We start from the raw sequence: 22,068 nt of genomic DNA, 5'->3' as shown, positions 1-22,068 counted from the left end.
TCCAGAGGTATGTCTATGTCTCTTCCTGTGTGTAATTGAGTCTGGATGTTTTCGTTGAGCACACACACAAACACTCTTCAGGAAGTAGAGCACTTTGAAATCTGTATGCTTGATAATAACCTTTTAGTTATAGGCACTAGATCACGGAATATCAGTAATCTCTTTGCATTCTTGCAATAACTATTGGTACCTACTATATTCCAGGAGCTGTGCTAGTACTTGTTTTGTGCTTGGGAGGAAGTAACGAGATTCATAAAATGTTGGGGAAAATGAGTAGTGGAATTAGTATTTAGGTATTTTCTGTTCCTTTTGAATTTGTGTTTAAACATTAAAGTAATATAGCTATCTCAAGATTAGAGCAAATGCCTTTTTGCCCATTTTAGGTTCGAGCTATGTTTAAAATGTTAGGAAAGGGCTTTCAGAATAAACAGTCTGGCTGCCAGCTGTGGAACTAATCATGAGCCCTTATTTTGCAGCTGTTACCAGCCCTTCCTTTCTATTAATTATATATAAATGTTATAGCACTGTAGGGGGAAAAGTTTTAATCTTTAAATAAATTATTGAATCTTAGAAGGGCCTTAGTTTTCCTTTTCTGTAAAATTAGACAGTTATATTTATTACTATCTGTGGTTTAGTTTTGGATATTTTTGGATTTTGTGTAAGGGAGTTTTGTTCTGTAGTTCACTGAATTATCCTTATTGGGACTTAAATTTTACTTCTGAAATGAACCTCCTTTATGAGTTACAAACTATATTCTCTTTTTTTACTATAATGAACAATCTTAAGAATATTACGGTTGAGGACATAATAATGCAAAGTCATACATTTAAAAAAATATTTTTATTGATTTCAGAGAGAAAGGAAAAGGGAGAGATAGACATATCAATGATGAGAGAGAATCATTGATCGGCTGCCTCCTGCATGCCCTCAACTGGGGATAAAGCCCGCAACCCTGGCATGTGCCCTTGACTGGAATTGAAACTGGGACCCTTCAGTCCACAGGCCAACCCTCTATCCACTGAGCCAAACTGGGTAGGGCGTACATTCTTAATGCTGGTAATGTTGATTAAATAAATTAAAATCATTTTTTAGAAGACTTGGGATTCAGTGACAGGTAAATTTGGCCTGGGATAATTTCCTTTTCAGGACTATTTTATAAATATCTCTCTTTGTTTCTTTTATTCTTAAAGTCTATTCAGCTAACTCACTATATTCTTACTAGGTAATGAATGGTCAGTGGCTACTTCCATCACTCCAGTTTGTATGTGACCTTTCCTGACTTGAATGCCCCTGAAGTGAATTAGATCAGACTTTTAAAATTCTTCTCTCATTGACAGAAGGTTTACACTAGAATTCCAAGTAACTAGTATATGGTGTACATCAGAAGTTCTGGGATTGCTAATGGGCACATGGTAGAAAGGAGAGCATTGAATTATTTAGAAGTCTGTTATTTAATTGAAAGGCCTGTTCTTTTTTTAAAAATAGTTTTTGTTGACTTTTAGAAAGAGAGGAAGGGAGAGGGAGAGAGAAAGAGAAACATAGATGTGAGAGCAGAACATCCACTGGCTGCCTCCAGCAGGCCCCCTCCTGGGGGTTGAGCCTGTAACTTGGGCATGTTCCCTGACTGGGAATCGGACCAGCAACCTTTTGGTACACATGAGAACACCAACCAACTGAGCCACATTGGCCAGGATAAAAGGCCTGTTCTGTATTCCTTTTTTATTTTAAACTAATACTTTAACATGGAATGATGCTGATAGGTTGCGATTTTAAAAACGTATTTTTACTTGGCAAAATAAATTTCACAATTTTATGTGGGTTCCTAATTTTTTTTTTTTAAATTAAATCTTTATTGTTCAGATTATTACATTTGTTCCTTTTTTTTCCCCCCCCATAACTCCCCTCCTCCCAGTTCCCGCCCCACCCTCCGCCCTCACTCCCCACCCACTGTCCTCATCCATAGGTGCACGATTTTTGTCCAGTCTCTTCCCACATCTCCCACACCCCTTTCCCCCCCAAGAATAGTCAGTCCATTCCCTTTCTATGTCCCTGATTCTATTATAATCAACAGTTCATTCTGTTCATCAGATTATTTATTCACTTGATTCTTAGATTCACTTGTTGATAGATGCATATTTGTTGTTCATAATTTGTATCTTTACCTTTTTCTTCCTCTTCCTCTTCTTAAAGGATACCTTTCAGCATTTCATATAATCCTGGTTTGGTGGTGATGAACTCCTTTAGCTTTTCCTTATCTGTGAAGCTCTTTATCTGACCTTCAATTCTGAATGATAGCTTTGCTGGATAAAGTAATCTTGGTTGTAGGTTCTTGGTATTCATCACTTTGAATATTTCTTGCCACTCCCTTCTGGCCTGCAAAGTTTCTGTTGAGAAATCAGCTGACAGTCGTATGGGTATTCCCTTGTAGGTAACTGAGTTTCTTTCTCTTGCTGTTTTTAAGATTCTCTCTTTATCTTTTGCTCTTGGCATTTTAATGATGATGTGTCTTGGTGTGGTCCTCTTTGGATTCCTTTTGTTTGGGGTTCTCTGCGCTTCTTGGACCTGTAAGTCCATTTCTTTCACCAGGTGGGGGAAGTTTTCTGTCATTATTTCTTCAAATAGGTTTTCAATATCTTGCTCTCTCTCATCTTCTGGCACCCCTATAATTCTGATGTTGGTACGCTTGAAGCTGTCCCAGAGGCTCCTTACACTATCCTCGCATTTTTGGATTCTTTTTTCATTTTGCTTTTCCGGTTGGATGTTTTTTGCTTCCTCGCATTTCAAATCATTGACTTGATTCTTGCGCTCCTCTGGTCTGCTGTCGGGCGTCTGTATAATATTCGTTATTTCAGTCCGTGTGTGCTTAATTTCTAGTTGGTTTCCCAATATAAGATCGAGGGTCTTATTAGTTTTCGTGTAGATCTCATTAAGTTTATCGGCAGCTTCTAAACAGTTCTTGAGAGACCTTAAAAGTGTGGTTCTGAACTCTATTTCTTCCATTGACAATTTTGTCCTGTTTCTTTGTCTCCGCATTTTGTTATGCTTCTTTGGTGCACCCCCTAGTGGTCTTTGTTTGCAGTCTTATAGATAAATCTTGATTGTTGTAGCTAATTCCAGGGAGGGTTTGACCTCCAGGCCAAGTGGCTATGAGAATCAGCTGTGTCAGCAGTGAGAGAACTTCTGTCCTCTAGGGAGGTGCTAATCTAGCCTTTGCCTGAGGCTATCCAGCAAATGCCTCTGTGCAGGGCTTGGGTAGGGCGGGTCGCACAGGATCAACAGGGTGGGCCGGAGAGAGCAGTTATGGCGGCTCTCAGTCCTGTCCCCAGGGGCTCTGCCTCTCTGAGTTCCAGCACCCGCTGCAAAGCTCGGAGAGAAAGCTGCACTCGATCTGACCGAAGCCCGACAGTCCGCTTCTCCCGTTTGAGCCTGGGTCCCTAAAGACTCGCCTGTATCTGGAGCTCAGAGTCTGCGACTCCCTCCCGATTGAAAACAACAACCGCGCCCTCCGCCGCCAGCCAGCTCCGCGCACTCCGCACCTCAGAATTTGACTTCAGCACTGCGCCTCCTCTGAGTGTCCGTATGCGTTTCTCTTTCCTCCTAGTTGTAGGACTTCCACTCAGCCAGCGTTCCTGTGGTTCTGGGTGATGTCCGTTCCGTGTTTTAGTTTCACTTTTGAAGTAGTTGTTCAAAGCAGCAAACTCCGGCGTTAACCTATGCCGCCATCTTGGTTCTCCTCCTAATTTTTTTTTTTTTAATATATTTTATTGATTTTTTACAGAGAGGAAGGGAGAGAGATAGAGAGTTAGAAACATCGATGAGAGAGAAACATCGATCAGCTGCCTCCTGCACATCCCCCACTGGGGATGTGCCCTCAACCCAGGTACATGCCCTTGACCGGAATCGAACCTGGGACCCTTCAGTCCACAGGCCGACGCTCTATCCACTGAGCCAAACCGGTTTCGGCGGGTTCCTAATTTTTTATTTTAAAATTGAACTGCTTTGTGGAATATAAAAGTCTGGTTAGCAAAAGTTTCCTATTATGACACAGAAGAGCATATTAATGGTTCTAAAAAAGTCATTCAGTAAAGCAACATGCTTAATATTATTAATCCAGCTTTTTCCAGATTTGTTTATTTATTTACTAGAGGCCTGGTGCACGACATTCATGCACTGGGGGGCGGGTAGGGTCTCAGCCTGGCCTGCGCCTTCTCACAGTCCGGGACCCCTTTGGGGGATGTCCACTTGCCGGCAGGGAGTGAGCCTAAGTCAGCAGTTGGACATCCCCTGAGGAGTCCTTACGCTGCCTCGGAGTGCACTGACCACCAGGGGCCAGCTCCTGGTGGTCAGTGCGTGTCATAGCAACCGGTCATTCCATTGTTTGATCAATTTACATATTAGGGTTTTATTATATAGGATTTTCTGAACAGATCACTAATCAATAAAAATTTTGTGGAATGTGGCTTGATAAATGCTCCACATTAAAATTGCTTAGAGGAGTTTATTAGAATCTATAATTTTTTGGAAACTTAAATTTATTATGTTCCAGGCACTATTTCATGGATGAAGTGACCTGCCCAACATTACATAGCTGGTTTGTTACTCTGTGTTTCCAGTCCAATTTTGTTTAACTTTAGATTTATTGCTTTTAATCACTTAGGATGTTCTGAAGCATTGCTCAGTCCTTATTTAGAAGCTAAGAATTTAAGATCAGGATATTCAGAGAAGTTTGTTTTATATGCATTTACTTCCCTAAGTGTGATTATATCAAAATAGGCACTTTGTGTGTGATTTCATTGACTCTTAATTCCAGGATATTTTTTCCCCCCAACCACCAGCACAGTGCTTAGAATGTAGAGCTTAGAATGTACAGTGGAACTTCGATCTTTTGAGAAGCTATTTATTCGAAAACTGAATATTTTTTCCCAATAGAAATAATGTAAGTTGAATTTAATCGCTTCCAGACCCTGAATGATTTCCTGCTTTAACCTTCTTTATATATAGTACATGCTTACAGTACTGTTTAATCTATAAAACACTTTAAAAACAAAAAGGATGTGACATTTAAATGAAAATTTAACCAAAGGAAATGACATGTACAGTAAAAAAATGAAGATTTACATAAACACTAGAACTTACCTGTAATGTTGAGAGCTATTGATAACTGAGTATGGAGAGGAGGGACGGAGGGATGAGGGATTGTTACTGTTTGGAAGGGGAGTCCCCCTCCATGAAAACATCAGGTAGCTGTTCTAGGGCTCTTTCTCTTTTCTATCACTTTGTTCCACTAGAACTTGCTTCAGGCTCACTGGGCTTCTGTTTCGTTAAAAACCTATCCCGTGATGTTTGCTTTTGCCTGTGATTTAAGACTTGCCTGAAGTGAAACACTGCACTGTCATGAACAAGTTTATTGCACGGTTTGCTACTTACTTGTCAGGTTGATATTTCGCAATAAAATTGCATTTCTCCCCATTTCCCAAGCATTTCCTTGATCAGCGAAGTAGGAATATCCTTCCTTCCCTCCCCCTCCTCTGAGGAGAACCCCTCAGCTGCTACCTGTTGCCGCTCCCTCTGAAGGTCTTGGAGCTCCTCTGTGGTCAGCTCAGTGTTGGGGTCCTCCTCCAGCTCCACATCATCACCGTGCATGGACTCGTCAGAGGCGCAGTCTCCTGTCTCCTCCACTGCAGACAGGCTCATCCTCACAGCCTCCAAGTCTCTTTCAGCACCAGACTCAGGCCGCAGTTTCTTCCAGGCTGATTGCGTGGTCCTGAAAGACACTTACCCCCAGGCCTTGTCTGTGAGTCTCAAGCAAGTGAGGATATTAAAATGTCCCTCACTCGGGTTAAATTTGTTTCAGAGGTCACCTCAAAACACCTCTGAAACAGTTCCTTTGTGTAGAGTTTCTTAAATTAGAAATGACCTGCTGGTCCATGGGCTGAATGAGAGGAATTGTATTAGGTGGCAGGACCTGGACAGTGATAAGGCTGTGCTCCTCCACCAGCTCAGTCTCCAGTGTGGTGGGCCGGCAGGAGCCTTGTCCATGACAAGAAGTGCCCTGAGTGGCAGTTGTTTTTCCCGGAGGTATTTCTTCACACTTGGGGCAAACACTTCATGTATCTACTCAATAAAAAAATTGCGTGATTACCCAAGCTTGGGTATTAGCCCTCCACATCACAGTCACCTTGTTTCTCATGATATTTTTCTTGAAAACATGGGTTTTCAGAATAGTAGACAAGTAGAGGCATCAATTTAAAGTCCTCAGTTGCATTCCTGCAACAATAACGTCAGCCTATCCTTGGTTGGCGGGTGTCCTGGCAATGACTTCTGTGTGATGTGGGTCCTCTTTGACATTTTCTTCCCGAAGAGGCCTGTTTCATCACAGTTGAACTCTGTTGGGGAACAGATCCCTCGGCCTCTACGTGTTCTTGAAGTTCTGTCACAAAGTTATCAGCAGCTACTTTGTTAGAATTGGCAGCCTCCCCATGCTCATTACACTACAAATGCCACTTCTTTTCTTAAATGTATCGAACCATGCACTGGCCTTAAGCTAATCACTTCCAGCACTCATTCCAGGGGGTCTTTCAGGAGGCCAGACGCAGCATCTTCTCTTTTTCATATTAGCATCGCCTCCAAAATGTCACTGGTTTACTACTTTCCATTGATCCAAATCAACAACTTTCTACCTTTTTAATTGCTTGTGATCATTGTTTTGTGAGCACTTCCACATCCTTAGCAACATCAGCACTCTGGATGTTGCTAATCATAGATTTCGCCATGCTATACTTGGTGGCCAGATCATACACATGAACAACTCTACTTATCTAACTTTACAATTATTTCTTTTCTGAGCTCCATCATTGGTCTCACAGCTTTCCTTTCATTTTGTTGCAATCACTTACCTTCTTAGAACCCCATGGTGACTTACTGTTAGTATTTAATAATAATAAGTAGGCCCTGATCGGTTTGGCTTAGTGAATAGGGCTCCGGCCTGCGGACTGAAGGGTCCCGGGTTTGATTCTGGTCAAGGGCATGTATCTTGGTTGCGGGCACATCCCCAGTGAGGGGTGTGCAGGAGGCAGCTGATTGATGTTTCTAACTCTCTATCCTTCTCCCTTCCTTTCTGTAAAAAATCAATAAAATATATATTAAAAAAAAATAATAAGTAGGAACAAAAGCAAAAAAACACAAAAATATTCACAGCACAATTTCCTCAGATGTTGACAACATTTGTCAGGTTGATATTCCTCAATAGCAGTAAATTGACTCATACTTGTGCATTCTGTCTTTTGTCGCCTGAAAAATGCGTGACTGATCATACAGGTATGAAAGGGTTGTGGAATGAGAACCAAAGTTTTGTTTGATAACCGAGACATTTTTTCCGTGAACAACTTGGTCAAGAACCGAATTGTTTGAGATGGGAGATCTTCAAAAAACTGAGGTTTAACTGTATTTGCTGAATGAATGAGTGTTGTCAGTGTATGTAAGAAGATTCAATCAGCCTAGCTGAAGGTAAGAAGATGAATTTCAGAGTGTTAAAGAACTTTCACCCTAACCGGTGGCTCAGTGGATAGAGCGGTGGCCTGCGGACTCAAGGGTCCCAGGTTCGATTCTGGTCAAGGGCATGAACCTTGGTTGTGGGCACATCCCCAGTAGGAAGTGTGCAGGAGGCAGCTGATCGATGTTTCTAACTCTCTATCCCTCTCCCTTCCTCTCTGTAAAAAAATCAATACAATATATTAAAAAATAAAAAAGAACTTTCACAGCTGAAAGTTTTTCTTAAAGGTTTTATTAAGCCAAAATGCTAGCCAAAAGAGAATACCAAGCCTGGGTTCAAAGTCTAAACCACCAGCACATGAGTAGGTAGAAAGCGCTACCATGCCGGCCACATGAATAAGAAGCAGAGGCCCTGGGGTTCTGTGGTTCCTACCTATTCTCTCTGGGATGACCTCAGAAACAGCTCCCTGGAAGTTAATAGGGAGTTCCAACAGGTATGAACAGCGCTTTGTTAGCTGGTCATTGGCGATTAGCAGGAGGATGACTGTTCTGTTCCTCTGTCTCACTCTCTAGCTGCTTTAATTTAATTTAGAACATTTCAGAATTTCTTGTCAAGAGCTAAAGGCAAGCATTTTTGGATCATTTGCTACTTTACCTCTATGCCACTGGATTCTTCCCCTTGTCTTTACTGCGAGCAAACAGAACACTGACTTGATCTTTTCTGGCTGTATTGTGTTGTATGAGGTTAACTTTTTCTCTGATAATCCTTCTAGTTTAGTCCTTTTTTTCTTCTTCTTAGAAAATTTGGCTTCTTGTCCATCTGATTAGCTCATATCAAGTAACTCTTTGTCCCATGACCTCATTTTCTGCCTTCCTACACAATGAGCTAAAGAAGGTTGGTTGATTATATACACCCCTGTTTAGACTCCCTGATAATGTCAGTGTTCAGTCATGGCTTGGAATGAAGGAGCAAAATGATGAAGGTTGTGAATGTTACTATTCTTAGGGAGTGAGACCATAAATACCAAAGCAGTTATGGCCTGGAAATGAATCATAGCTCATCAAAGCCTATTTAAATTGTATAGATGTCTTTGTATATTAAAACTGTGGCCTAATGTTTTGTTTATTTGTAAACTAGTTTTCTTCCTGATTAATAGCCAGGAGGGACAATTGCTTAAGATTTTTTGAGTTTAGAGAACTAATTTCAAAATGCTTAAACCGGGAAACTTGCCCTTTTATTTTTTTTATATATTTTTATTGATTTCAGAGAGGAAGGGAGAGGGGGAGAGAGATAGAAACATCAATGATAAGAGAGAATCATTGATCGGCTGCCTTGAGCCCGCAACCTGGGCATGTGCTCTGACTGGTAATTGAACCATGATCTCCTGGTTTGTAGGTCTACACTCAACTACTGAGCCATATTGGTCAGGCTGTCTTTTTATTTTTTTCTTTTATTTAAAAATGTATATTTATTTCAGAGAGAAAGGGAGAGGGAGAGAGAGAGAAACATCAGTGACGAGAGAGAATCATTGATCGGCTGCCTCCTGCACACCCCTTAGTGGGCATTGAACCTGCAACCCAGACATGTGCCCTGACCAGGAATCAAATCATTACCTCTTGGTTCATAGGTCGCCGCTGAGCCACACACGTCAGGTGCTTTTTATTGTTTATTACACTCTAAATTTTGATTTATAGTTTTATCTTTGGATTAATGTATTTTTATATATTTTTTGTACTTTTTTATTTCCATCTCTTATCTCTTCCCTTTGGTAACATCAGCTTGTTCTCTACATGGGTGTGTTCTGTTTATTCATTTGTTTTGGTATGTTTTTAGTGAGATCTTAACGATATTTGTCTTTGTCTGACTTATTTCACTTAGCACAATACCCTGTAGGTCCACTCATGTTATTTTGAATGGCAAGATTTCATTTTTAATTGCTGAATAAAATTCCAGCAGAGTGTGTGTGTGTGTTGTGTGTATTGTGGGGGCTAAAAAATATATTATTTTCTTTGCTTCCACCTTCTAAGTTCTTTTAGTCTGGGCTAATCAGATTCATAGAGACAGATTAACAGGAGATAATCAAGTTTTAATACATGTGCATGGGGAATTCACACAGGCATGAAACTTCCGAAGACTAGTGAGGCAACACTGGCTTTATAAGACATTTTGGACAAAGGAGAAAGGGGTGATGGTCTTAGATTTCAGAAGGGAGAGTGGACCATTTATAGGTAGTGGAGGAAGAATGGAACATACATGTCAGAAAAATTCTTGCTAGGCAACTCAAACACTGGGACAGGGGGTATGTAGCCAACAGGCCCCGGTCTGAGCCCCTCTATTTACCATACTTAATTCAAATTAGGCCAAGGTGCTATCCTCGTATTTCCTTCCTGAAGCCGGTTTCTCTCTCTGAATCTTTGGGGTGTGTGTGTGTGTGTCAAAGGTTCTTTTTGAGTCTTGTTTCTTAATAAACATCTTAAACAAGTATCCCAAATAGCAGCTTTAGAGTGGCAAAACTGGTGTACACACACACCCCTCTCTATCCATTCATCTATTGATGTGTTACAGGCAACTCAGACATCAAGAAAGGTGTTACGGACAGCCCCCTGAATCAGGGAGAGGGCTGTCTTCTCGGTTCGTAAGGAATGAATTCAAACGAGTGACAGCAGTGTTCTAATAAAGCCACTTCATTAAAGAAGCACGGCAAGCAAATTTATCAAAATATATCCGGCCTATATAGTGTGGACAGGCCCTCTCATTTAACCTGAGGAACAAGTCTGGTGGGGGTTCAAGGTGTTATACACCTTTCTATCTATAGGTTTTAAATTGCTCTGCTGAGCCTAGCAGGTGTGGCTCAGTGGTTGAGCATCGACCCAGAAACCAAGAGGTCACCGGTTCGATTCCTGGTCAGGGCACATGCCTGTGTTGTGAGCTAGATCCCCAGTAGGGGGGCTGTAGGAGGCAGCCGGTCCCTGAAGTTTCTCATCGATGTTTCTATCTCTCTCTCTTTTTTTTTTTTAAATATATTTTATTGATTTTTTACAGAGAGAAAGGGAGAGAGATAGAGAGTTAGAAACATCGATGAAAGAGGAACATCGACCAGCTGCCTCCTGCACACTCCCCATTGGGGATGTGCCCGCAACCCAGGTACATGCCCTTGACCGGAATCGAACCTGGGACCTTTCAGTCCGCAGGCCGACGCTCTATCCCCTGAGCCAAACCGGTTTCGGCGATGTTTCTATCTCTTGATCACTCCTTTTCTCTCTCTAAAAAGGAAAAAAAAAAAAAAAATTAAAAAAATTCCTCTGCTGAGTATCTTGGTACAGATGAACTCTTAAAGTTTCTCTTTTTACTTTGCTATGGCTTTCTTAGAATTTATGAGAAGCACCTGGCAATTTTGTCTTGACAAGCCCTGAGGCTGCTAGCTTCTCCATTTAAACAATGAGATGAAAACTCCCTTTTCCCTCCTCCCTCCCCAAGACGGCTGACTTCTCTGTTAGTGAGACTGGTTCTTCCTTCTTTCCTTCTCCCTCCCCGCTCCTGCCTTAGCAGTTCCAGGGTGATTTACTCTGTGTATACTGTGGTTGGGGAGAAGAGGCATTAAAATGCCCCTTCTCTCCCCCTTCACTTTTCCCTCCTTCCCTGCATTCTTTGGTTAGTGAAGAGAGCCATTTGTTCTCAAGATAAAGTTTTGCAGCAAGCTGGCTGCATGTTTGGCCTTGTTTAATTTTTTTTATCTTAGATCCCTTATTTCTCCTGCCCTGGAATTTTCCTAGCTTCTCACTATCCTGTAACAGATGGACACCTAGGTTGCTTCCATATCTTGGCTATCACTAGTGATGGTACAGTGAACACAGGGGTGCATTTTTCTTTTCAAATGAGTGTTTTCCTTTTTTTCAAATACCCAGAGATGGAATTGCTGGATCATATAGCAGCTCATATTTTTTTTTTTTTAAATTATGCGTCAATAATTTATTTATTTATTTTTAAATTAAATCTTTATTGTTCAGATTATTACAGTTGTTCCTCTTTTTCCCCCCCATAGCTCCCCTCCACCCGGTTCCCACCCCACCCTCTGCCCTTACCCCCCCTCCCCACTGTCCTCATCCATAGGTGTACGATTTTTGTCCAGTCTCTTCCCACACCCCCTACACCCCTTTCCCCGCCCCCCCCCAGAATAGTCAGTCCACTCCCTTTCTATGCCCCTGATTCTATTATAATCACCAGTTTATTCTGTTCATCAGATTATTTATTCACTTGATTTTTAGATTCACTTGTTGATAGATGTGTATTTGTTGTTCATAATTTGTATCTTTACCTTTTTCTTCTTCTTCCTCTTCTTAAAGGATACCTTTCAGCATTTCATATAATACTGGTTTGGTGGCGATGAACTCCTTTAGCTTTTTCTTATCTGTGAAGCTCTTTATCTGACCTTCAGTTCTGAATGATAGCTTTGCTGGATAAAGTAATCTTGGTTGTAGGTTCTTAGTATTCATCACTTTGAATATTTCTTGCCACTCCCTTCTGGCCTGCAAAGTTTCTGTTGAGAAATCAGCTGACAGTCATATGGGTACTCCCTTGTAGATAACTGACTGTCTTTCTCTTGCTACTTTTAAGATTCTCTCTTTGTCTTGGCATTTTAATTATGATGTGTCTTGGTGTGGTCCTGTTTGGATTCCTTTTGTTTGGGGTTCTCTGCGCTTCCTGGACTTGTAAGTCTATTTCTTTCACCAGGTAGGGGAAGTTTTCTGTCATTATTTCTTCAAATAGGTTTTCAATATCTTGCTCTCTCTCTTCTTCTGGCACCCCCATAATTTGGATGTTGGTACACTTGAAGTTGTCCCAGAGGCTCCTTACACTATCTTCATATTTTTGGATTCTTTTTTCATTTTGTTTTTCCGGTTGGGTGTTTTTTACTTCTTCGTATTTCAAATCTCTGACTTGATTCTTGCGATCCTCTAGTCTGCTGTTGGAACTCCGTATAATATTCTTTATTTCAGTCAGTGTATACTTAATTTCTAGTTGGTCCTTTTTCATAACCTTGAGGGTCTCACTAAATTTATTGAGAGTCTCACTAAATTTATTGGCAGTTTCTAGAAAATTCTTGAAAAACCTTATAAGTGTGGTTTTGAACTCTATATCCGGTAGTTTGCTTTCCTCCATTTCTGTCATTTGTGACCTGTTTCTTTGTCTCCACATTTTTTATGCTTCCCTTTGTTGATAGATTGGCTTTCTGTGCTAGGTGTCCTATAGGGCCCAGTGGCTCAGCCTCCCCAGTTACCTGAGGTGGACACTCTTGGTGCACCCCTTTGTGGGCTTTGTGCACTGTCTTGTTGTAGTTAAGCCTTGATTGTTGTAGGTATCACTGGGAGGAATTGACCTCCAGGCCAATTGGCTGTGAGAATCAGCTCTGTCTACAGTGGGAGAACTTCTGTGCTGGAGACAACCTTCTGGGGCAAGACTTGCTTCACTGGGGCTTTGATGCTCACTGAGTCTGCCCCCTGAGTGTGTCCCTTATAGATCTGAGGCGTTGTAATCTGGATGGTCTCACTCTGACGACTGGGCACATTGGCACTTGGATCTCTAAGGAGGTGCTAATTTAGCCTCTGCCTGAGGCTACCCACCAGGAGCTATGGAGAGATCTGCAGATTCCTCTTCTTTGTTTGGGGTTTGGAGGTACCCAAATGAGGCCCAGCTGTGAAGCAGTGCAAGCTGCTGTGGGGCCTTGGGCCTTCTTTTGGAAGTTCTGGGCCTCTCTGACCCAGCTGCAGTTTGTTAGGTAATTTTAGATTGCAAAGGGCCAGACCATTCATATGCAAAAGCCTCTGCCCACCGCTTGGGTGGGGCGGGGTCTCAGGGAATTGACAGGGTGGAGCAAACAGCTATGGCTGATCCTCAGCCCTGCCCTATAAGAGGCCCAGCGTCTCAGTGTCTCAGGGTAATCGCTGCAAGCACCTTTGAGAGAAAGCTGCCCTCGAGTTCTGAGTTCTGCCCACTGCCAGACAGTCCAGTTTCTCCCCGTGTGAGTCTGGGTCCCCAGAGACTCTCCCTGAACTGGAGTCAGGGCCATCGGGAGCTTGTGTCTCCCTCCTGATTGAAAAACAACAACCACGTCCTCAGTTGCCAGCCCTTTGCACATGCGCCTCCGTACCTCAGCACTTTACTTCGCAGCTCTTCTGAGTCTCAGTGTGCTTTTCTCTTTCCTTCTAGTTGTAGTATTTCCGCTCAGCCAGCCTTCCTGTGGTTCTGGATGATGTCCGTTTTGTCTTTTAGTTGTATTTTTGAAGTGGTTGTGCGAGGCAGCAGTTTCCGGTGTTTACCTATGCTGCCATCTTGGTTTCTCCTAGAGCAGTGATGGCGAACCTATGACACGCGTGTCAGAGGTGATGCGCAAACTCATTTTCTTGGTTGATTTTTCTTTGTTAAATGGCATTTAAATATCCTATCTAATAAAAGAGAAACATGGTAATTGGTGTATGACCGCTACCCTTCCCATTGGGTAATCAGGGCAATATGCAAATTAACTGTCAGCCAAGATGGCGGCCGGCAGCCAGGCAGCTTGAAACTAACATGAGGCGTGCTTGCTTCAGTGACGGAGGACTCCAATGTTCCCCACCTGACGCTGCAGGCCTCTGAGCTGCAACTCTAAGCAACTATGCAACAAATATAGAAGCTAAACAAAACCCCAGAAACCTGCTTTAGTCCGCCAGGCTTCAGCCAGCAGGATCGCAACATTGTAAGCAAAGGCCAGAAACCTACTTTCAGCAGCGAAGGCCTAAGAGCTGGAGCCAAGCCTCAAAGCTAAAGCTGGCCCAGAATAAAAAGAAAAAAAAGAAAAAAAGGAGTGGTTGAGAGCTTTAGTGACCCCCAGCCTGAAAACAGCCTTCAGCCCCTCACCCAGACTGGCCAGGCACCCCAGTGGGGACCCCCACCCTGAAGGATGTGTGACCAGCTGCAAACAGCCATCATCCCCTCATCCAGGCTGGCCAGGAACCCCAGTGGGGACCCCCACCCTGATCCAGGACACCCTTCAGGGCAAACCAGCTGGCACCCACCCGTGCACCAGGCCTCTACCCTATATAGTAGAAGGGTAATATGCCTCCCAGCACTGGGATCAGCGGAGCCGCGAGGCCTCCCGGCACCGGGATCAGCATGACAGGGGGCAGCGCCCAAACCCCCTGATCGCCCTGTGGCTCTGTGTGTGACAGGGGGCGGGGCCATAACCTCCCTATCCACCCTGCTCTGTTCATGACAGGGGAAGGCGCCCCAACCCCCTGATCAGCCCTGCTCTGTGCCTGATAGGGGGGAGCTCCCCAACCCCCTGATCACCCTGCGGCTCTGTGTGTGACAGGGGGCGGTGCCCCAACCCCCTGATTGGCCCTGCTCTGTGCGTGACGGGGTAGAGCCATAACCTCCCTATCGGCCCTGCCCTGAGTGTGAGAGTGGCGGTGCCCCAACCCCCTGATTGGCCCTACTCTGTGCATGACAGGGGGAAGCGCCCCAATCCCCTGATTGGCCCTGCTCTGTGCGTGACAGGGTACAGAGCCCCAACCCCCCTGATGGGCCCTGCTCTGTGAGTGACCGGGGGCAGTGCCCCAACCCCCTGATTGGCCCTGCTCTGTGCGTGACGGGGTGGCGCCGCAACCTCCCCATCGACCCTGCCTTGAGTGTGACGGGGGACGGTGCCCCAACCCCCCAATCGACCCTACCCTGAGTGTGACTGAGGGTGGCATCACAACCTCCCGATCACCCTGCTCTGTGCATGACAGGGGGCGGTGCCCCAACTCCCCAATCGGCCCTGCTCTGAGCCCAACCAGGGGCTGCACCTAGGGATTGGGCCTGCCCTCTGCCACCCGGGAGCAGGCCTAAGGCAGCAGGTCATTATCTCCTGAGGGGTCCCAGACTGCGAGAGGACACAGGCCGGGCTGAGGGACCCCCCCCCCCCCAGTGCACAAATTTTTGTGCACCGTGCCTCTAGTATAAAATAAATATCAAAAATTTAAATCTTTGTTTTACTATGGTTACAAATATCAAAGAATTTCTATATGTGACACGGCACCAGAGTTAAGTTAGGGTTTTTCAAAATGCTGGCATGCCGAGCTCAACAGGTTCGCCATCACTGTCCTAGAGCAAGGTTTCTTCAGCAGCTCAATTTTTTTTTTTAAATATATATTGATTTTTTTACAGAGAGGAAGGCAGAGAGATAGAGTTAGAAACATCGATCAGCTGCCTCCTGCACACCCCCCACCGGGGATGCGCCCGCATCCAAGGCACATGCCCCTGACCAGAATCGAACCCGGGACCCCCCAGTCCACAGGCCGACGCTCCATCCCCTGGGCCAAACCGGTCAGGGCAGCAGCTCAATTTTTAAGTGTTTAAGTTGGCTGCACTAATTTTCAATTACATTGACAGTGTAGGCCAAGCATGTCAAACTCAAAGGCTAACACGGGCCAAATAAACAAGGTTTAAGTTTATGCTGCAAAAAACAAAAGCTTCAATTTTCGTAGAAATGTAGGTTTATTTCGATAGAGACATGCTGAATACAAAGGGCTGAAATAAATGAGTCATCGTTAACATAAAGTAATAGAACCTTTTAATAAAAATTAATATTTTTTCTTGAACATTAACTTACCAGACCCTGAATAACTGCACAAATTAATAAGCGTAACGCAAATAAACTTATTTTTCTTGTTCTCCGAAAGTGAAATATTTCCTCTTGCGCACACCAAACAAGTCAGTACAAGACTAATGACGTGGCAATCGGCTGCTAAAATATTCGCTGCTAGTATTAGTGGAGAGAAATGGTGTGCCTGCGCCTAAGGTGTGCAAGGGAAATGAATGCGACACAATGATAGTAATCAGTCATTAGCGAATGTTGTAGTTTGTTATTAATAACCAGAGGCCCGGTGCATTCATGCACTTGGGGTGGGGTGTCTCTCAGCCGGCCTGCCCCCTCTCACAGTCTGGGAGCCCTCAGGGGCGGGAGGCGACTCGGCAATCGGGAAGGCAACGCCCCATCACACCTCTGCCACTGCCGGCAGCGCAAGCCTCAGCTGGCCCTGGTTACCGGCACCTTGGGCCAGCACTGGGGGGCTGGGCAGCTGACATGTGAGGCTTGCCTGCGCCTTGGGCCGGCCCTGGGGACTAGAGGGCTGAGGGGACTGGAGGGGACTGGAGGACTCTGGAGGCAGGTGCGCAGAGCGTCCGGGCCCGCCTGCTGCCCCAGTGGGGCCAAGAGTATTGGGCACCGCCATCTTGTGGCTGTGGGCACCGCTATCTTTGAGGATGGGGCAGTCAGTTAACATATTCCCTCCTTATTGGCTGTGGGCACCGCCATCTTTGTGACAGCATGAGGGTCAATTAGCATATTCCCTCTTTATTAGATAGGATTATGTATAACAGGATATTGTAAAAATTAAGTTATGAAATTTTTATTAAAATGTTTCTTACATACCGTTATATTGACTGGGCTGCAAAAATATTTGTTGTGGGCTGTGAGTTTGACATGCTTGGTGTAGGCAAGGGTTCCCCTTTCTCTACAACCTTGCCAGCATTTGTTATTTGTTGATTTATTGATGATAGCCATTGTGACAGGTGTAAGGTGATATCTCATTGTGGTTTTGATCTGCATTTTCCTAATGATTAGCAGTGATGTTGAGCATCTTTTCATGTCTGTCAGCCATCTGTATGTCTTCTTGGGAGAAATGTCTGGTCATGTCCTCTGTCAATTTTTAAATTGAATTGTTTAGGTTTTTTAGTGTTAAGTTGTAGATCTTTATATAGTTTAGATATTAACTCCTTATTGGATGTATCAGTTGTGAATTTTCTCCCATTCATTCAGTAGATTGTCTTTTCCTTTTGTACGTGTCCTTCACTGTGCAAAGTTTTTAGTGTGATGTAGTCCTATTTATTATTTTATTTCCCTTATTCAAGGAGGTATATCTAAAGAGATACTAAAAGCAGTGCCAAAGAGTTTACTTGCCTATGTTTTCTTCTAGAAGTTTTATAATTTCAGGTCTAACTTTAAAAATAACTATTTCTTAAAATTGATTTTTTAGAGAGGAAGGGACAGCGAGAGAAACATCAATGTGAGAGCAAAATATGGATTAGCTGCATCCTGGTCACCCCCCACTGGGGATTGAGCCCTAAACCTGAGCATGTGCCCTCACTGGGACTCCAGCTGGCAACCTTTTGGTGCATGGCATGACACCCAACCAACTGAGCCTCAGTGGCCAGGGCTCGGGTCTGACATTTAACATTTAAGTCTGTAATCTATTTTGAGTTTAATTTTGTATATTCTGTAAGAAAGTGATCCAGTTTTATTTTTTGCTTGTATCTGTCCAATTTTGTCAACACCACTTATTGAAGAGAATGTCTTTACCCCATTTTATATCCTTATCTCCTTTGTTGTAGGTTAATTGACCATGTAAGTGAGGCTTTGTTTCTGGGCTCTCTATTCCATTCACCTATATCTCTGTTTTGTGGCAGTACCATACTGTTTTGATTATTGTAGCTTTGTAGTATAGTTTGATACCTCCTACTTTGTTCTTTCTTAAGATTTCTTTGACTGATTGGGATCTGAGTATTAAGTTTTATTTGGAATCATTGTTATAAAAAATAGATTAGAAATATTGCAAAACTTCATTGTAAATTCCTTGTTTACAGATTGATTTATGCTGTGGTTCAGTTTATGTTTTTCATATGAACATAGTAAAAAATAGCAGTTTCTGTATCCATCAATATTACAATCTTTTACTGCTCTGCTATCGCTAATGGAGCTTTTTCATTAGATTTGAAGAGAAAGTTAGATAATGAATTCATTCCCATTAAAATAAAAATTAACCCATATTAAGAAAAAGAAATAAATTTTGACATCCTCTCTTCAGCTGTCCTTGATAATCACTTATGAGGCTATTTTGCAAGCTTCTTATGGAATTTGTCATTTGCCAGAGTATCATAGAAAAAACTATCCTGGAAATGAGCAAGCACATACAACATTTCAAACAGATCAGCTTGTGTACTGCATGTTATTTAGCTCTTAATGAGACAATTTATTTTTTTATTTTATAGGAATATATTTGTCCCAGATGTGAATCAGGCTTTATTGAAGAAGTGACAGATGATTCCAGGTATTGTACAAGCTTATGAATAAATCAGGCATTCTGTTATCAAAATTACTTTCTCTCAGCATTGTCTGAATGAATAGAAAGAAATTTGTTTTGTAACTTACACTGTCTGCTGAGAGGAAGGTGGGTGGATTTGGAGGGGGAGAAAAGTGGCAGAGGGAAAGGAGAAGAAAAATGGGAAGATTTGGCAACTGATGTGATAGTGGGTGTGATGAAATGTTTTATTTCTGATTGTGTGTGACTTGCTTTGGAAACCTATAGCCATAACAGTATCTGGTAAATTTTCTGGTTTATTTTCCGAGACTTTAGAGGTCTCTTAGATTATTCATTATTTTTTAGTGATCACTGTTGTTTGAAGGTAAACTGTTGTTACCTCCTTGGTGGGCTTGGGAGTAACATCTGACAAAGATATAAAATAAATAGGCTGTTTTCTAGCAAGGAAACTGAGTTGTTATTCTGCCTTGAGGAAGCTTTGGGTCCTTATTCTTATTGGAATTATTGCCACCAACTGTATGCCATCTTCCTACTGTAATATTAATAGTTTGTAATACTTGAAATTGGCTCCCATTGTAATGCTTGAAATTTTTTAAATGTATTTTATTTATTTCAGAGAGGAAGGGAAAGGGAGAGAGAGATAGAAACATCAATGATGAGTGAGAATCATTGATCGGCTGCCTCCTGCATGCCCCCAATGGGGGATCAAGCCTGCAACCGGGCCTATGCCCTTGACGGGAATCAAATCCGGGACCCTTCTGTCCACAGGCTGACACTCTATCCACTGAGTCAAACCAGCTGGGGCTTGAAATATTTGAAAGTGACTGTATTATACTAGTATATTACTTCTTGATTAGTATGAATAAAGCTATAAAAACTTAATAAGCAGTAGAATAGCATTGATATGATGGCCTTTTTGGCTAAATATAGTGGCACATTTATTTTTTTTTATGACTGTGTAGTTAAACCTTAGTTAGACAGTGGAAGTACTGACGATAAAAATCTGTAATCTGAAGCTTTTAATCTTGATTTGGGGGATTTTAATGGCAGTAAATAATTCCTTTACTGTTGCTCTTGGCAGAATCTAAGCTTGAAGGTCCCTTCCACAACCAGGAAAACCTACATATTTTACAGTATGTACTACTAGTTTAACTTTATCAATGATTGGTGATTTTATATACGAATGAGTTGGAGCTTCTGGGACAGTAAATGGCATGGGATCTAGTTTGTTATTAGCACTTAAATGTTAATCTAATAATCTTGGTTTTAAATAACACAATACCAACTAGTATAAAACCAGCATGATAGCAAAATTAGCAATTATGTGTGGATGGCATGCTAATTTGGGTAGCTTTTTATTTGTGCTGTTATAATTGCATCAAATACTTATTTCCAGCATTTAGGCTCTGCATGTGTTACATAAAGAGCATATTTGCTTTTGGGTGGCAATTATGGGTTTACCTTTCTAAGTTTTTAAATAGTAACCTGGTTTTTTTTAGGCCTATATACAAAGCACGGTTATAAATGAGGATCGTGGGTAACTGCAGATGAGTCTTTTCCAGCAGGGGACTATGAATTCTATGGATCCTGTTAGTTGACTTAGTAATTCTTTAATTTGTGCCTTTGTAGAGTAGAGATTGTCCTGTGCAGGTGCTATTAGTAGCAATTACTACAATGCAAAGATTAGTGTTTTAAATGGTTGAAGAAATCTTTCTCTTACAATCATTCTCTCAGAGGCAGCATGATATTTCCTTCTACAAAGTTCATAAACAGTTGCAGATTTGAATACTTAGAAATTGCAGTGGTAAGTAGTGTACAATGAAAACTAATGAGGATTTCCTTTTATGTAAATATTGGATAATGGGCTCCATTTGCTACTAGACATTTCATCTTGTCAATGTAAGAAATATTCAGACCTGTAGAGAATTGTGAGTTTATTTGAGCCACTGTCAACAATTGCCAGGAAGCAAAATCTCAAGGATTGAGAAAATGCTCCAGAGAATGGCAGTTTTTGATCTTATTTTATTTATAATCAAGAGAGAAGGTATAAGTAGGTTACGTGAAATCTATTGGTGGTAGATGAGGGAGGTGGGAGAAAGAAAAATGGGAAACCTCTGGAATTAGATAAAAAGCAAAATGATAGACATGTACATCTTTTACATAGGTGGTTACAGGAGGGTTAACAGTCAACAATTAACACAATAAAAATAACAGTGAGAATTTGTGGTCACTGGTTGTGCCCTGAGGGGTATGGAGAAAGGGAAGTTACCCTGTCTACCAAAGGACAATAGACAGGCTTAATTAAGTAACCCTGACTTTTGTCTGGGAAGATTCTAGCCTAGGACTTGACTACCTGCCATAACTGCTTGTAGTTAAAAAGTTTTCATTTCAGACCACCTTACGTGGTTACTTTAGGTCTCTGTATTTGTAAGGCCGCCACACAGGCCTCCCCTGAGCGGGTCAGGTTTAGTATGTGGCCCCTTTTCATCCACAGTCTAGAGGGGCATCTTGTACATGTTCTTAAGCTTTGTAACATTTGTCAGAACAATGTTGTGTTTTATTATCCCTTCTCTGTGATTAGCCCTATCATTTTAAAATACTAAGTAAGGAATTTTAAGGCAAGGGGGGATGCTGAGGAACTTTAAGGGGGAGTAGAACCCCAAAAGATATCGATGGCTTTAATTACCAAGGATATTGGAATCCCTGAAACCATGTCATGTGGTAAAGGCAAGAAACAGCCTTGGAAGCCTGTCTAGGCTTGAGCAATAAGATGGCTGCACGGCCACTCAACTTTTTTCTTAAAGTACGTGGTAGTTACTTACTTACTTGGCATCGATTGTAGGGTACATCTGAAGTATTTTTTACAAAAGCATTTTAAACTTGTGAACTAATACAGTGTTAAATGGTTTCTAAATAGAAAATTATAAGGCCTGGGAATGATTACATGGACTTTGGTATTTGCTTTGCTTTTTCACTTTTGGTTTCTGACGAATCAGGATGTGTGTTTCCTCGATAAGCTCACCACAATGCCCGGATTGGTGGTGTGATTCTGAAAATGAAAGCCATTTAATTGTAGTTCGTGGACTTTATATCATTGGGGTGAGTGTGGGGTGCGGTTGTGCCACTTATGTGTGTCTCTTGAGGTAAAAGTGGTCTCCGTTGGTTCTTGTGGTTCTTTTTCCGCACCCCTTCCCCAAAGGCTTAGCCAGTTTTCCCTCTTTGCAAATTTCATGAGGACATTATTTCTCCCTGTCATTGGGAATAGACCGTTATTTTATTGTTTACACATGTGATACTAATTTAACAACTTTTATTTTCAAGTACCAATATAGAATATGGCATTGCAGTGTTTTCAAAAGTGGTGAATGCTCTGTATAATGTCTGACACATAAATAAACACTCTATATATATGCTTGCATGAATAAAATCCAGTCTTTTTTTTCTGGGGGGGGGGGATGT

General features: G+C 42.3%; 1 protein-coding gene across 4 annotated transcripts in view; it reads left to right on the top strand.

The window, feature by feature from the left end:
• Positions 1-22,068, top strand: part of RNF115 (ring finger protein 115) — a 74,974-nt gene that overhangs the window by 12,439 nt on the left and 40,467 nt on the right. For 2 of the 4 annotated variants that reach the window (XM_059673445.1, XM_059673449.1), the window contains exon 2: positions 18,560-18,618. The exons of 1 other annotated variant lie outside the window; for it this stretch is intronic. In XM_059673445.1, the coding sequence (XP_059529428.1) occupies positions 18,560-18,618 (59 nt within the window). Of the gene's footprint in view, positions 1-18,559; positions 18,619-19,690; positions 19,743-22,068 lie in introns of all 4 variants that reach the window. One more of the 4 variants, XM_059673446.1, reaches the window with a different exon arrangement.

This window comes from Myotis daubentonii, chromosome 18, assembly GCF_963259705.1.
Source record: "Myotis daubentonii chromosome 18, mMyoDau2.1, whole genome shotgun sequence".
Taxonomy (NCBI): domain Eukaryota; kingdom Metazoa; phylum Chordata; class Mammalia; order Chiroptera; family Vespertilionidae; genus Myotis; species Myotis daubentonii.
This window is presented reverse-complemented; position numbering and strand designations above follow the sequence as displayed.